This window comes from Candoia aspera, chromosome 4, assembly GCF_035149785.1.
Source record: "Candoia aspera isolate rCanAsp1 chromosome 4, rCanAsp1.hap2, whole genome shotgun sequence".
Taxonomy (NCBI): domain Eukaryota; kingdom Metazoa; phylum Chordata; class Lepidosauria; order Squamata; family Boidae; genus Candoia; species Candoia aspera.
The window spans coordinates 89,841,064-89,858,853 of NC_086156.1; the positions used below are offsets into that span (position 1 = coordinate 89,841,064).

General features: G+C 35.3%; 3 protein-coding genes across 3 annotated transcripts; all 3 read right to left on the minus strand.

Annotated features, from left to right (window-relative positions):
- Positions 1 to 1,385: 1,385 nt before the first annotated feature.
- Positions 1,386 to 3,340, minus strand: LOC134496475 (olfactory receptor 5AR1-like). The gene is made up of 2 exons (XM_063302204.1): positions 3,332 to 3,340; positions 1,386 to 2,333 (listed from the first exon to the last, which is right to left on the minus strand). Exons 1-2 carry the CDS (start codon positions 3,338 to 3,340, stop codon positions 1,386 to 1,388), a joined length of 957 nt encoding a protein of 318 aa, XP_063158274.1.
- Positions 3,341 to 5,299: 1,959 nt separating this feature from the next.
- LOC134496476 (olfactory receptor 6C4-like) lies at positions 5,300 to 7,395 on the minus strand. Its single transcript, XM_063302205.1, has 2 exons — positions 7,291 to 7,395; positions 5,300 to 6,280 (listed from the first exon to the last, which is right to left on the minus strand). The coding sequence occupies exons 1-2, from the start codon at positions 7,393 to 7,395 to the stop codon at positions 5,300 to 5,302; spliced, it is 1,086 nt and encodes a 361-aa protein (XP_063158275.1).
- A 2,546-nt stretch (positions 7,396 to 9,941) lies between these two features.
- On the minus strand, positions 9,942 to 10,928 carry LOC134496477 (olfactory receptor 1M1-like). Its single transcript, XM_063302206.1, has one exon. The coding sequence runs from the start codon at positions 10,926 to 10,928 to the stop codon at positions 9,942 to 9,944; it is 987 nt and encodes a 328-aa protein (XP_063158276.1).
- Between the last annotated feature and the right edge of the window lie 6,862 nt (positions 10,929 to 17,790).

Here is a 17,790-nt window from a genome sequence, read left to right on the forward strand (position 1 = left end):
AACAAAATATTACATCACATTACATTAAATATAATATTTTGCTCACTGTCTCTCATGCTCTTGTGACCTCCTGTTTGGACTGCTGCAATGCACTATACATGGGGCTGTCCTTGAAGAGCATTTGAAAGCTTCGGCTGGTACAGAATTTATTTATTTATTTATTTTCTATCCACCTTTATTATTTTTTATAAATAATGCAAGTATGTGGATTGTAAATAGTGTCAGGTACTTGGCACATATAACACCACCACTTCAAGCACTGCATTGGTTGCCAGTATGTTTCTGGGTACAGTTCAGGGTGCTGGTTGTCACCTTTAAAACCCTTCATTGCTTTGGACTGGGTTACCTGAGGGACTGTCTTCTCCCAGTTGTTTTACCCTATCCAATTTGGTCTGGCAGGATGGGCATGCTTTGGACCCCATCAGCCAAGGAATGTTGCTTGGTGGGGACCAGGAGACATGCATTTTCTGCTATAGCACCTACCTTCTGGAACCCCTCCTGAAATTAGGATGGCCTTTCAGAAGGCCCTGAAGACCTGGTTATGTGACTGGGCCTGGGGTCCTGATTGTGTGAAGGTCCCTGTTTCCTGTTTGTGCTGACATCTCTTCACTGCTATTTTTATTTAATTTCTTTTTGTTCTGTGTTTAATTGTTTAACTGTTTTATGATTGTTTGCCACCCAGACTCACTGGTTTGAGATGGGCAGCCACACAAAATAAATAAATAAATACATCCCATTCTACTATGGTCACAGAACAATACTCAATTTCATATATTTGACAGACAATATTAAAAACAATGCAATCTTCAAATAAAACTAGGTAACATAATGGTTAATAGGCATACAAGTTGTTCTGTACTTGATACAGAGCATTTTATAGGTGTTATTCAATCATCCAGTTTAGGGCTGAGAGAGCGTGAATACCCAAATCGCCCAGCCACCTTTGGTGCATAAGGGAGGACTTGAACATGGGTTAGTATATTATACATTTTTATATATTACAAATAATATAATATCTATTACACTTATTATTATCTCTATCTTCTCTGTTTCTAACTCTACTTCTCTCTCTTTAAGGAAGACTAGTAGAAATATTGTTGGGGGGGGGGGGAAAGGACCAAAAGACTGATTTCATGTTTTAATAACCCTAAAGCCTAGAGAGTTCTGAATCTGTTTCACTGTGTTACAAATCTCAATTATTGGTTGCATAGCTTACCAAACAAGTCCTACTTAAAAATCGTTTTTGGTACACAAAAATTAATAACTTATCTTTATAAAGTTTCCTTATAAAGAATGTCACAGCTATAGAGTGACAAACACATGTTGAAAATATTTACTGGAAAAGAACACATTCAATTGTTTTGATATCTGACTTCTCCATGAATTTAAAGAAAGAAGAATGTAATAAATTTTTTGAAGGCATCCTTCACCTCTTTATTTCTCAGGCTATATATAATAGGATTGAGCATGGGAGTCAAAATAGTATAAAAGAGAGAGAGAACTTTATGAAGCCCATTCAGTTTATTGGTATTTGGTACTACATAGATGCTCATCAGTATGCCATAAAAAATAGTGACTACCAAGAGATGAGAAGAACAGGTAGAAAATGCCTTTTGTTTCCCTACAGTAGAAGGCATTCTCATTATGGCTACAATGATGAAAATGTAAGAGGTTAGGGTTAATATAGATGGTGGAAATGTAAATATAGAACATAAAACATAAAGGAAGAGTTTTAAGTAGTAAGTGTCCCCACAAAATAATTCTATAATTGGGAAGGTATCACAAAAGAAATGATCAATTTTATTATCACACAAAACTGATTGGGACATGAAAATCTGTGTTACTGCAGTTGCCAGAAAACCACTAATCCAAGAGAAGGTGATCAGCCTGAAACATATTTTGCCATTCATCATGGTGACATAATGGAGTGGTTTGCATATAGCTAAATACCGATCATAGGACATTGCTGATAACAGGTAACATTCCACAGATGCAAAAGACCCAAACAAATAATGTTGCACAAAGCAAGCTTTGTATGAAATCACCTTCCTTCCAGTAAGAAAGCTGGATAGCATTCGTGGTAAGATGTTTGAGCTGCAGCAGGCTTCCAAGCATGAAAGGTTCCCAAGGAAAAAATACATGGGAGTGTGGAGGTGTTGGTCGAGGGCAACCAGCAGAATAATGAGTAAGTTCCCAGCCATGGTCCCCATGTAGATGAGGAGGAACACTAGGAAGAGAGGAATGTGTCGGATTTTCTGGTTTCCAAATCCAAGCAGGATGAATTCGTTGATGGAGGTCTTATTGTTTAATTCTGTATTTTCAACTAACTGCCCCTGAAATAAAAGAACTTTGGCAAATCATATTGATATTTTTGTCTTTCATTTCCAAATATGTGATAAGGAGAGAAATACATCAGTAGAAGCTTGACACCTGTTTCCTCAAATGTTTTAAATCTCTGATTGATACATCCATGAAATCTTTATCAACTCTCCCCACCCCCCACTCTTTTTCTTTTACAAAGTGATTTTCAAAAAGTGCATTTTATTCACCCAAATGCATAAAGGGCTGAAAAGAAGTTACATTTGGTCTAAATAAGATAGCCATGAAATTCCTTAATTAAACATCAATTTAATCCTTCCTTCCACCTTCCACCTTCCTTCCTTCCTTCCTTCCTTCCTTCCTTCCTTCCTTCCTTCCTTCCTTCCTTCCTTCCTTCCTTCCTTTTTTTCTTTCTTCTTGAAGATCATGTCAGCATTATTTCCTGGTTTATGGAACTGGATTCTCAGCGATGGAATCATAGACAACAGATGTTCCAAATATACTGTGAGGAGGGTTCTTTTTCTAAATGAGAGAGTCAGTAAGAAAATCTTATCAAACTCTCTTTTATGAGACATTATTTGATTAGTATCCTTATAAATTCATACCCTGCCTATTTGGTTGAAATAGAAAGAATGCCAGATGGAAATGTTAAATCACACCTATGCTGTGGACACTTTGGGGACCATTCAATACACCAGCAATATAACTGTAAGATATGAGAGGAGAAGAAATATTAGTCCTTTTGATGGACATGTGGTCTGGAGGAATTGTTAAACATTCAACTACTATCAAACATATAATAGAAGTATTGGGTTTGCAGACTTAAAGTATAATTACCCAGCTGTCTTCCCAGCTCTTTATACTTATTATTTCAACATTATTCCCTTGAATCTTGAATTTTGAGTTTCACAGAATATTGTTTCCACTGACTGTGTCAGAAAGAAATCTTTTGTGCACACTTAATTTTACTAACTAAAGAATCCAATAAAAGAACTTATAAAATATAATGTACCTTCTTCATGTAGTCATGACTTATTTATAGGAGGAAATATTTGATCCCAAATTTCAAGAACAAATATTCAATGTCTTCTAATATTATTCAGTCCCAGAATTTGTTTCACCACGTTGGTTTTTGTAGTTCAAACTAACAATCATAATTGCAACAGAGTTTTGTTTATTTAACGCACAGCACTGCTCAGTTAAATACAAAGCAAAATAAATAAACTTCATCCATTTTGAATATTTGAATCTTGAGAATCAATATTCTGTTTATAATGTCTAATTCAGGTCATTTTTTTAGAGGAAAGAGAGAAAATGTCAAAGTATTTGAAAATATAAGTACAAGCAGGTATCTTTTGGATACAGTGTAAATTTTCCTTTATATATTATACTCTAGTTTCCTTGACCTCGTGTTTCATAAATTCGCTATTACCTGCACATTCTGTACTCAGGAGAAATTTACTGGAGAGGGAGCAATTAACAATAACTAAGGGTAATTAGTGTCCTGTTTGAACCGAACAATATACTTTATTCTTCCTTGAAAAGTCTAAGCATTTATGAATCCAGTGAGAGAGATTTGCATCAGCTTTTCATGCTTACAGATGGATGTGGAAGAATGTTTGGTTGTCCAGGAGATGCAGGACTTCAATGAAACAAATGTGTGATCATCTCTTGAACATCTTTAGCTTGATAATATTGTTAATTTCTTGCTGAGGTGATTGCCTTATACAGATATGTGCTTTGAAATAAAATTCCTTACATTGAATACAGAGCTGTTCCTCCTTGAATCAAAGGGCTTCTTCCCTTGTGGGTGGATATTGATTATTACTTCCATTACCTGCCCCCCAGTTGGTTCCCCCACCCAATTAATGAGCTATATGTCAATTTGAACTGGAATATTGGTATTTATTTATTTATTTATACTTCAAATTTAGTCACTTCCCATCTTACTCAAGGAGTGACTCTGGGTGGACATAGGCAGGGCACATGCTCTAAGCATGATAGATAGCTATCATCTCCTTTTTGGGCCAGATAAAGCTATCATTTACAGTTAAACCATCTTAATTTGTGATTTCTGAAAAGTATATAGACATCCAAGAAGGCACAATAGAATTTATTTATCCCTAGCACATTCTCCCAAGGTAAATAATCTTTCCTTCTACCATCCATAGTCATCAGTCTTTTCAAAGATTTCACCACTCTTTCTCTCCAATAATGTTAATCACTGATTCTATTTGATTTTCCTAAACAGTCTGTCAAACCCGTCTGCTGTTCTTCACATTCTGTAAATTCAAACTTTAGTTACCTTGTTACACTTTTTTTCTATTCATGCTTAGGAGAAATAATGCCTTCGTAGAAGGAAATCTCCTATGTTCAGTCTTGTTATTACATATACTATTATCAACCCAGATTAATCCATGTAGGATGAAAGCCTGTTCTTTCTAAGGTGTGAACTAAAATGTACCATATTGGTCCATCACAGGTTAGAAAGATATATTTTAACTTTCCAGTCAAGGGCTGAGAGAAAGTGACTGGCCCAAATTGTCAAGTTATCTTTGGTGTCTAAAGGAGAACTAAAATAGTGATGATCTCATTCCTAGTCAGGCATCTTGTGTGTGAGAGTATTTGGATACACAAAGACACACAGACACAGACACAGAGAGAGAGAGAGAAAGGGAGAGAAGATAATATACAAATATTAATTGTCTGTTTTAATAATAAGAAAGCAACATAGTTTTGAATGTATTCCAATGTACTGATTCAACTGTTTAAATCAATGTACCATATTCAAAAGACATCCCAGTTAGTAACTGTTTTCTGCAGACACACAGAAATTATTTATCTTTACAACTCAAAATATGTTTCCTTCCAAAGGTCTTTATCGGTATTGACACTCAGATGAAACTGAAAAATGGAATTTATCAGATTATGAAAATGCAAGATGAAATCCTATCTCTAGAATGGCATGAAAATGACACATTCAACTGTTTTTATACCTGATTTTTCTATAAATTTGAAGAAAGAGGAAGGAAATAAATCTGTTGAAGGCATCCTTCACCTCTTTATTTCTCAGAGTATATATAATAGGATTAAGCATGGGGGTTAGGATGGTGTAGATGACAGAGATCACTTTACGAAGACCACTCACTTTTATGGTATTTGGTATTGCATAGATGCTCATCAGTGTACCATAAAAAATAATGACTACCAAAAGATGAGAAGAACAGGTGGAAAATGCCTTCTGCTTCCTTCTAGTAGAAGGCATCCTTACTATGGCTAAAATAATGAAAGCATAAGAGGTTAGAGTTAATATAGATGGTGGAAAAGTAAATATAGAACTTAAAACATAAAGGAACAGTTTGAAGGCATGGGTGTCACCACAAAATGATTCTATAATTGGGAAGGTGTCACAAAAGAAATGATCAATTTTATTATCACATAAAGTTGACTGAGACATGATAAACTGTGTTACTGCAGTTGCCAGAAAACCAGTAATCCAAGAACAGGCAATCAGTCTGAAACACATTCTGCCATTCATCATGGTGACATAACGGAGCGGTTTGCATATAGCTAAATACCGATCATAGGACATTGCTGATAACAGGTAACATTCCACAGATACAAAAGACCCAAACAAATAATGCTGTACAAAGCAGGCCCTCAATGAAATCACCTTGCTTCCAGTAAGAAAGCTGGATAATATTTGTGGTAAGATGTTTGAGCTGCAGCAGGCCTCCAAGCATGAAAGATTCCCCAGGAAAAAATACATGGGAGTGTGGAGGTGTTGATCAAGGACAACCAGTAGAATAATGAGTAGGTTCCCAGCTATGGTCCCCATGTAGATGAGGAGGAACACTAGGAAGAGAGGAATGTGTAGGATTTTCTGATTTCCAAATCCAAGCAGAATGAATTTGTTGATATTTGTCTGATTTGTTAACTCTTTAGTTTCAAATAACTGTTCCTAAAATAAAACAATTATTGCAAATTATATTAATATTTTTTCTTCATTTTCAAAATATGTGAAAACAGAAGAAACAAATATAGATATAGACTCCTGATTAATCTTTCCTTGAATTTTCCATGATTCATATGTTCATGAAATAATTGGAAACAAGTAATAATATTTTTTTAGAGAAAAGTAGTAAACCCTATTCACTCTTTGATATATCCCCCAAAACACTGTGGTTTCTTTTACAGTTTTTATGAACTGATTAAAAACACACACAAACACACACACAAAGCAAGCCAAACCAAACCACTAATGTAATCTTTATCCAAATTCTTATGATATATAAGTAATGAAGCTTTTGCAGTAATGAAGAATTTTTAATTCAAAATGACATATATTTTGATATTTATTCAGATGGAAATAACTTTCTCAGTCATGCAACTTAATTTGTACAATAATTTGTTTCTTGTGTGTTTGTACTATATAAAATATATGCCATTTACTATAATAGGCCGTTGTTCTAAATGTTTATTTGAGATAAGTAGCCTCTTAATTCTCTTATGAATGTTGATGTTTCTTGATAGCTTTTGTTCAATGACGTGTACATTGATTTTTCTCTCTCTCTCTCCCTCTTTAATAGTTTTCAAAGGATATTAAAGATTTATGTTACTATGTAGGGACCTGGATATTGATCTCAGGAATCATTTCATTCGGTTGAGTATTTACTGCTGTGATATTAGGGTTTTCTGATTTAGAATATGACACTGTATTGTAGCCTCTTATTCTTCCAGTTTAGTTTTCAGTACCAGTTACTAATTCATTTAACTTTCATAATCTATAACTTATGCTAATGACATGTCTAGACAGTTCTTGCTGAAGCCCATCATTTAAGTATGTTCGCCACCTTGAGTTATTTATAAAAATAATAAAAGTGGGATAAAAAATAATTAAATTAATTAAATATATACATATAGGCAGCATTTTAGAAATAGCACTTCATAGGGAACAAAAGAACTATGTACCTTCAATGGAGTAGTCATGACAAATATAGGAATGCAAACATCTGGTCCAGTATTCCAAGAGCTAAAATAGAATTTCTTCAGAACTCTTTCAGTTCTATAATCCATTTGGTTATATTTTTTTGTCTTATCTTATCCAGACCTCTTACCATTCCTGGTACTTGGAATTCTGCTGCTTCTTCTATGTAGTGCTCAGCAAAAAAAAAAAAAAAAGCAATATCATGGAACTTCAAAGTTAGACATAAATTTGTTAGGCTGAGCACATAATTATGGGCATCTTTATTTCCATATTTCTTTCTCTATGATACAAGAAAACTGCACTGTAGTTGGATTTATAAACCCATTTCTCTAACAAATGAATAAAAATGAAATTTTATTTAGTTTTATTTTATTGCCAGATAAAGCAGAAATAAAGGAAACAGAAATCACCAACAATTAATTGAATATGAGATTTTCTTTATATGTCATACTCAGAGTTCCTATGGAGGAATGACTCATCAGCTCCCCTCTCCAGAGCTGAACAGAAGGAATATACAAGAGGGTATACCATTCCCTGATGGTTGCAAATGTATTGGGACAGCAACAATTGCAAATACTTTAAAAATTGTTTTCACCTTTGGGAGATGGAAGTTAAACATGGGAATGGGGATATTAAAATAATAATATTATAAATTAAATGAAAATAACCTTCAAACTTATATTATTGCATTATTTTTTTTTTCACTTTGAGATAATATCAAGGCTTATGACCAATACCACAAGTAAATCACTGATATTGGACAGCTACCATTCAGAAAGTTTTGGTCAGATCTGATACAAAAGTAAAAAGTGACAATGTGAAATATGTTATCCTTCCCAGATATTGGGGGAGAGAGATTAATGTGTACTTCAGCTCAGAGGGATAAACTAAGGTGATCAGTTTGCTAAAGTAATTGGACCTCCCTAATTATACTTCATTTGGAGCTTTCCCTGAGATCACAATGGAAAGTACGGAGACTTCAAGCTAGGTGTTTAACCTCCAAGGTCCTTTTCAACCCTAAGATTCTATGATCCATGTCTTCAAGTCTGGGGTGCTTCTGTGACATTAGACTCCTCAACCAGAAGGTCAATACAGTGAGCAAGTGGAGGTTGTCTGTCATTTGAAACTGCATGAGTTCCCTTACATCCTTCCCAAAATATTAAGGAAATTATCACATTGTTGTAGTAATAGATTATATTTCATGGTAGAATTGAGAGAGCACCTTTCAGAGCATTATATACGGTCCAAGTTGAGAGCATCTGATTCTCTCTGAGGCTTTCAATTGAGGTTCAGTAGTTTAAGTATAAGATGAGGTTTTGATGATGGTTATTTTTACTGTGAATGAAAGTGCAAATGATATGCCATCACAAATGTTCCATTGCATACAGGAAGTGGGCAAAGGAAGCAGGGAAAGATTTAGTCATTTTTAAATAGTAAAACCTTCATTTACTACAGAATTGTAAAAGAGCCTATAAAAGTCTGTTCCAGCTTAATAAAGATATAGGAGACCATTGTATAAAAAACCAGCTGCAGGCTTCCAGGTTCCAGCTTTTATCAATGAAGAGATCTTCTTCCTGGATCATATGAAGGTTGTTATAAAGAAAATCAGAAAGTTTCTGTCCTAATGTACCCTACATAGATGTATGCTGGTTCTAAACTGAAAATAGTTCAGTTTCTGGGATCCTAAAAGCCCCATTCTATTAATCTCAACACATCTTACTAAAGATAACTGTAAGAATTGTCATTGGAAAATAATCAATTTTGGTTTTAAGCTGCTGTCAAGAACCTCACAGCCAGTCAAAAGTTTGCCTAGTCTGCATCTAATATAGTCTGAATTACTGCCCTAAAAAAAGTAGCAATGAAGGGGCATGTATCTGCTACATCCAAAGGCTATATTTTTTTCTTAGAAACTGGGATCAATCCATGAATTTTTAAAGTGCTAAAAAGTTATTTTATCCAGTTTGGGTTATGGGGTAAAATTATGTTTGTTTGTGCAACATGAGAAAAACCCATGAGAAATGAACAACTAATGACTATATAGAGACCAATGAAATTTGTGATGGATTTCTTTTACATCTGTAAAAGAAATCTCTTTCTTTTACTTCTAAATCTCTCCCAACATTCCCCCCGCCCAGGATCTTTCTTACTCTTTTTGTGTGAATGCTTCCTTTTACAACTTGCCTTTTATACAGTATACATTTACAATAGATTGCTGCTATTCAGTAAATCTTCCTAAGCTTCCATGTGTTCTGAAGACAACATGGCTGAGCAGGTGAGAAGGGATGAAATAAGCAGATTGATTTTCAGATGGGTGAAAAACTGAACCATGCATTTGTTTAATAGGATAGTTAAAGGAACGTTTTGCATGTTGAATACGATTCAGACTTTTAAATGAGTATGTAGACTTTACAACTACCTTAGATAAAGTTAAATCAAATAATCTATTTTTATTAATAATTTTATACATAGTGTGTACTACCATTGCTAATGACCTTACAATTCCTTTCCATACAGAAGTACAGACAATAAATATTTACATAGCAGCTATGACATGATAATAGATCTTTAAAAATATCCACCAATTTAAGATAACTTTTTGAAAGCATGTATGGGAAACTAGTACAGTTCACTGTTCTTAAATCTGACTTTTCTTATGAATTTGAACAAAAATCAATGACCTGAATCTTTTCAAAGCAACCTTCACTTCTTTATTTCTCAGACTATATATGATAGGATTAAGCATGGGGGTTAGGATGGTGTAGATGACAGAGAACACTTTATGAAGACCACTCACTTTTATGGTGTTTGGTATTGCATAAATACTCATCAATGTGCCATAAAAAATAGTGACTACCAAGAGATGAGAAGAACAGGTTGAAAATGCCTTCTGCTTCCCTCTGGAAGAAGGGATTTTCATTATAGTTGCAATTATATAAATGTATGTTGATAAAGTCAATGTAAAAGGAGGAAAAGTGACTATAGAGCTAACAATGTAGAGAAGCAGTTTTGTTGTATATGTATCACTACAGGAAAGTTCTATAATTGGAAGGGTATCGCAGAAGTAATGATCAATTTTATTGCTAAAACAGAAAGCAAGTTTGGACATTATGATAATTATCAAACTGCTTGCAAAAGTGCCACTTATCCAAGAGAAGGCAATCAATTGGAGACACAACTTGCCATTCATCATGGTGACATAATGTAATGGCTTACATATAGCCAAGTACCTGTCATAGGACATTGCAGATAATAAGCAGCATTCCACAGCTCCTAAAGAACCGAATATGTATTCTTGCACAAAGCATGCTCTGATTGAAATAGTCATAGTCCCCGTAAGAAAATGGGAAAGCATTCTTGGCAAGATATTTGAACTGCAACAAATTTCTAAGCATGAGAGGTTCCCAAGGAAAAAATACATGGGTGTATGAAGGTGATGATCTGTGAGAACCAGCAGAATGATGAGGATGTTTCCAGCCATAGTCACAGCATAAATGACAAGGAACAATAAGAACAGAGGAGTCTGAAGAAGTTGTTGTTCTCCAAATCCCAACAAAATGAACTCCATTACACGTGACTGATTTTCCACTTCTGAAATTTCAAATAACTGTACCTGCAAAACCATATTATAAATCAGAGTTACTGTTGTGTCTTTGATCCCAGCACATCTGTCTCAAAATTGATGTGTAGAAAATTTGATTTCTTATTTCAATGCACTTTTGCTTTTCTGCTCTATGAACTGAGATACCAATTTTTGAATCTATATGATATATGTATGCCATGGGAGTAAAGTGAGACATCAGAATTTGATTACAAATACAGATGACATTCATTATGTGCAGTGTGATGTACAATATGATGCAATTATGCATAGGGATACAATCTCTAAATATAGCTGAGGATCTGATCTGTCTAGCCCAGCCTACTTTTACTATCACCTTTTAAAAACCTTGATGTCTTTCTTTTAAAGGGAAACATATCCACTTTGCTTAGAATATACTTTGTCTGTTGTATTACAGTATTGGGCCAAGAGATTCACTGTTGATCAAAATTACCTGTATGAAAGGAACTTGCTAAACATTACAGCAGATATATAGTTCCTCTTTTATGTGTTTTTGAAACACAGAGATGATAGATAGATAGATAGATAGATAGATAGATAGATAGATAGATAGATAGATAGATAGATGTAATACTGACATTTCCAAAATTTATTTTCTTCCCAATGTTATAGTTATGTTTATGGAATACAAGAGATAAACAAAATGTGGGAACATTTCAGCACAATTGTAAATTAATGAAATTTTGGCTAAGGTCTATGTCATACTCAGCCAGGTTAGTTAAGGAACAGAGGACTACATTCACATAACATGCTAAAATTAATTATTTTTGATGTTATCAATCCTGAACCCAGAATATTTTGTATAATGTATTATTCAATAATTCTGTGCATGACATCTTAGATTAGCTTTAAATCACTTGACTTTCAAGGAAGCTCTTTGTATCTCCTGGTTTCACTGTTTCTTCCTTTTTGTCTTTTCTACTTTCAAAGCTTCCACCTAGGCACCACATTTATGTAGAAGGCTCTTCCAGCTTTTTCAGGAGATGAAGGAGTCTATGAGGAGACTGAAATGTCATCTTAGCATCCTCTGGCATTTGCAGAAGCAGGTGCCTCTTTCATTTTTTGCCAGCGGATGTAATGGGGGTGGGGGCGTTGTCTCACGGTCTACTCTTAGCACCTTCCAGCATTTTCAAAAGCCTGAAGGATGCTGAGGAGGGTCTGTGAAACAGAGGGAAGCAAAGTGCTCACTGCTCTTAGCTCCTAGAAACAAGAGGATTGGATTGGTTTGCAGTGGCAGCTGAGTGCTTCACTTGACAGTCATCAAAGTGAACTGATCCCTCAAAGAGTTGCACAGCCCTATTACTTAATGTATTGTGGAAACCCATGAAATGGGTTGATTCAATAAACAGCCCAGATGTGTGATATGAAGCTAGTGTATATTTGGCTTAGCAAAAAAAGTGATATATCCCCTAACTCAGTGAAAGGCCAGGTTTGATTTTCAAGCTAAATGGAGAAAGACATGAAAGTGTACCTATGAATTCCTAAAACCAAAAGCAAAACAAAACAAACCTCTTCTGAGATAATAATGGCTAAAAGGATATCTTGACTCAATAGTCTCAGTGTTACAATTTGGTGATAATAGGTGTTAATGTTCATGATTTAGAGCTAAGTTCCCTGGCGCTACTTCTGTCTCTTTGCCTTTAGCCGTTTTAAAAAAAAATAAATAAAAACTTGCATATATGAATCACTATCCTTGAAATCACTCTTCTATGTAAAGAGATAATTCTAGGCCATAATTCAAAATTAGAATAATGGTGAATGAAGATAGTGGTAAACAACAACAATAACAATAACAGCTACATACCATCAGTGGAGTAATCATCATGTCAGAGTGAGTTAGAAATGTAATGCAATTTCTTCAGAAGATTCTTTGCTGTATTTATTTTTCACAATGTTTTTTTTCTTCCCTGAAGTCTTTAAAATCTCCCCGTGATGAAAACCATTTTAGGTAATACCCAGCAATGCACAATCTCATACCATCTCTAGGACTGAAATATGATAATTTCAGAAATTCATATTTAGTGTTTGTTTCAACACTTAATTTTAGCATCTCTCTTTCCAATTTCATACCACTTTTTCTAAACCAGAACAAACAACATTTTGCCTAGATTTATAGGATCGAGGAGATATTGCAGGTCAAATCTGTAATTAGATCAAATTACACCCCCATTTATGATACCATATGAGGAAACATAAGGACATCTATTGCACCTAAAACAAGTGTGAGTGTGTTTGTGTACACACACACACAGACACACTGTATCTCTGTGATTCAGAACAATGTATGTATGCATATACTCTGTGTGTGTGTCTGTGTGTGTATACACACACACATACTGTATACACACACACATACTGTATACACACACACATACAGTACATACAGTATATACATACATACCTACATTGTTCTATCAATGACAGTCAGGCTTAGAAAAACACTCATGAATCAGAGAGAGAGAGAGAGAGAATTATCAGCAATTTATCAGTGCTTCTAGATATTCCATATTTCCATGGTTGCTACCTCCATCACAGAAGATTATATTGACATTGCCTGTAGAATATCAATAATCTAAATATATTTATAACTATTGCTCTTGTTTTCCACTGTAATAGGGTGCCTTTAAATTCTTCAAGTTGATTCATTTTTCTTACCTCATGCAACTGATGACATCAAAAAACATTCTTAGGTCATTTTGTTACACATCCACTGAGAGGAAATATTTATGCCAGTGTTTACTATATTAGTCCAGGAAGATCTACAGATTATATATGTACCAACTCTGAAGAAAAGACTTAGCAAGTTCGTATTAATATATCACAGAATCTTTTCTCCCTTGCCTTATATATTCAAAATACACATGTTTTTTATAAGATGAACCAACATTCTCAGAAGACACAGCAAGCACAGAGGGAACTGATTGGAGAGAGGGCGGGGGGGGAAAGCTAACTTTGGTTTATGTTCTACAGACAGATTAATTCTACAGATCTAGAGATTATTTAAAAGAACAAAACAAAACCTTAAGTGGATATAGGATCTACGGATGGATTAATTCTGGCACTGGAATAAGTACAGTTTGGCTTTCTTCCTTTTCTTTCTTTCTTTCATTTCACAAAGCTAGCTTGACTGAGGAGTTGTATTTATGAATTAATGAATTTACTCAGAATCTTTTTTTTTTTTGGTATTGATACACAGATTCATTCATTTATTTAAAAGATTAATGAGGTTGTCCAGCTCAAACAAAGTGACGCTGGGCAGCATACATCATGAAAACAAGCAATAAACGTATGGGGAGATAATACCATAGCCATATAGCATTAAAACATGTGCCTTATTTAATACAAAATACAAAATATGATGACGCACCTCAGCAAAACAACCCAGAGGAGACTCCGCTCAACTGGCTCAGATGCCTGGGGGAAAGCCCAGTCTTAGCAGCTTCCCTAAATGAATGTATGTGCTTGTATTGCCCTAAGAATTATTGTGTGCAAAATTATTACAGCAATATTTTACTTATCAGATGCACCCAACTTATTTTGCATGAAGTCTTCAGGAGCAGTGTCACTTTGCAATTGCTGTTCTCCAAATGCTGAAATAGTATTTTTAGTATAATTGTTCCTGTGTATTATATGTATTATTTTAATTACAGCTATGTGTCTTATTTTATCCTGGATAATTGTCCATTTGAAGCCTGTCCTGATACATATTTTAAGAGTCTTGATACATATTTTAAGAGTTCATTTTCATCATTTGCAAAGTATTTCATTTCATGGTTCTCTGGTAAGATGAGGAAAATATAGGTTTGGCAAATTATTTAATTATACAAATGTCAAAGTAGTACCAAGGTCAACAACAACGTTAATTCTTTAAAGCAATTCTATAAATAAAAGCATATAGTTATAACTGTATTTTTTCTCCCAAGAGTTACAACGGTTACTTTAGTTGCTCCAGAAATACATTGTTCTTCTTGTTGCATGCTTCCAATCAGTATATTTTATATAGATCTATATATATATATAGATCTACATGGGGATGGTTGCTATAGACCACTCCTCCCACACTTGGACTGTTTTAGATTCTTCACCACCTGGATTCCTTATTTTTACCTTTATTTATATTATTTATTAGTGTATCTTATTCTGTGTATTTTATGATTATTGTTTTAAATCGATTGTTGTAAACCGCCCAGAGTCCCCCGACAGGAGGAGATGGGCGGGGACAAATTGGAGAAATAAATAACATAAATAAATAAATATTCCACAGTCAAAAATGTGGGAATCAGAACATTCTGTGTACAAAACAAGTGCAGAATTTCTACCAGCTGAGTATTCCAGCTACTCACATACTTTAAATCAGGAACATTGGAACTTATATATACAGTTGGACAATGTAGTCCTCAAATATGGAGTTCTAAGTTAAGGTTCTGCAAATTTAGAGCAACCTAAATTCTTTTAAGGTGGTTACAAGAAACCCAGCTGGATTTTGGGTGACTGAAAGGTTTCGTTTTCATTCCAAATCTACAATGATTTATTGGGAAATGGTGAAACATTAGAATCAGCACTTACTTCATCTATCCAAAAATACTACCAGTTTGCCTCTGAGAGAAATTGCACTGCAAGATCTACGTCGGGAAGATAAATTTAGGATGGACATTTACTCTGAAGTCCATATAACTGAGTGTGTTCAAGGAATAGAAACAGACAGAAATACAGTCTGTGATCCAAAACAAATCTGGATTTGAAATTTGTCTCCTATCTATTTTTTTTTTTCTAAGTATGAAAATAGAGTGAGTTTTCATGTGACAATTTGTGGTCCTGAGATGCAGGTTGGGAGGATAGGAAGAACGGAATCCTTCAGTCCGTGCCTGACAGCTATGAGAGATGGAAGCTCTGATGAAACATGGTAGATGGGGATGGAGCAGGACTTGAATGGAGAAGGTTTCATCAGTCTGACCCCCTTCCCTGCCCTGTAGATGCTGCTGGTACTTCTCTTACAGTTGCAACATAAGTCACTGCAGTTTAAATAGTTACTTAAAATCATAAACTAATCTTTATTTTGAAATGCATATCAAAATAAATATTCTGAGCAAAAAAACCACATGCCAATATGGAATTAATATGCATGTCCAGACTCACACTTGAATAGCGGTACTTTTTTTATTATTATTTTGGCTAGACTTCTTTTAAAAAAAATATGGCAATGCAAAAGATAATCAAGCAGAACTATGGATAAAGTCATATACATGTAAGACATAAAGCTGGAAAGGCAGGGATTAATGGTTCCAGGGTACAGAGAACCAGGATCGCAGCGGAGAAGAGGCTTTTCCAAGGCTATATCGAGGACAGCCAACAACCCATTAACTCAGGAAAAACCGAGAGTCCAACCCCCTGAGCACAAGGTTTTGAATGATTAAGCTACGAACACAGAATTTTAATTCTGTGCATGTGGCTTAAGTATTTTCTGCAATGAAGAAACACTCAAGTTGAATCACATTTGGGAACCTTGTCCTAAGTACCTCAATCCCATTAAAGAGGCGTCAGTGTCTAGAGAACCCAATTTCAGTTGAGTCCTGGCACAAGGTGTGATAATGAAAATGACACAGTCCAGAATGATTTCTCCACTAGTTCTGAGAATGTCTCATTTCTGAGAAACTAAGCAGAAGTTTTATGATTTAATAGAGTTGTGAAAGAACAAGTGATAAGTAACTCCAGTTATTGCATAACTAACATAATGTGAGCGTGTTCCAAGATAGAGATGGTGTCATGTCCCCCTTCCACTGAGTTGGTTGGGAGAGAGAATTTATTAATATATTTTCCTAATTCCTCATTTCTCTTGCTAAAAGGTACTTTAATCATATATATTTTAACTAGCACCTGGTGAATATGGAGATAAGATTTAAAATGTTGTTATTATAAACTGGAGTCTGCCAGAGCACCAATTCTGTTGGCATCTTTATAATTTATTTATTTATTTATCACATTGTTATCACTGTCCATCTCCCCAACATGGGGGACCCTGGGCAGTTCACAATAAGAACAATTTAAAATTCAATAAAATCTTAAATAATGCTAATATTTCAATAAACATAAAATAGAATATAAAATACAATAAAATTCAAATAAGGGCAAATCAATTCAGCCCATAAGGGATAAGGCTAGTCCCTGCAGGGGTAGGGAACTAACCAGTCCCAGGAATGGCTCTTCCTCTCCCCACTCCAAGCATAGTGACAAAACCAGGTTTTCAGCTGTTTTCTGAAGTCCAGAAGAGAGGGGGCTAACCGTATTTCCAGGGGAAGTGTCATGTCCCCCATTGCAATGTATACATACATCACAACAGGGAACATGCCTTCCCCATGAATGGGAAGGGGAAGGAAAGAATCAGTGCTATTCCTATAAGCACTGAAGGACAAAACAAATAAAGGACAAAGGAAACATACCTTGGCCCTGACCCGGGAAGCCATCACCCTATCTCCCTGACATCTCTGCATTGCCACGGGGGACACACCTGCTCCGGACACAGGAAGAGGACAGAGGTAATCAGCGCTAATCCCTCTGATCGCCCGTCGAGACTCCGGAATCGCCCCTGATCGCCCATCGAGACTCCGGGTTCACCGTCGGTCAAGACTTCAGGACAATGGGGGGTGGGGAAGGATCAGGCCCACACCGCGGGTATTTACCAGCTACCTCACATGCCATGTGATCATTCCCGTCTTTCTCTGTGTCTGCATTCTATTCTTAATAAACCAGATATCCTTAGCCCTGGCTGGTGAGTCTGTGTTTTTTTTGAATAAGGCAACCATCACAGATGGGCAGAAAGTAATACCGGATTTATTAGAAGATCTCTGTCTGATTGATAAGAAAGAGA

Bases quoted from the DNA above. Each gene is read 5' to 3' on its own strand.
- LOC134496477 (XM_063302206.1), bottom strand. From the start codon at position 10,928: ATGGTTTTGCAGGTACAGTTATTTGAAATTTCAGAAGTGGAAAATCAG.
- LOC134496476 (XM_063302205.1), bottom strand. From the start codon at position 7,395: ATGGATTATAGAACTGAAAGAGTTCTGAAGAAATTCTATTTTAGCTCT. The intron at 6,281-7,290 runs GTACATAGTTCT...GTTTTATTTTAG, and splicing joins TCATGACTACTCCATTGAAG to GAACAGTTATTTGAAACTAA.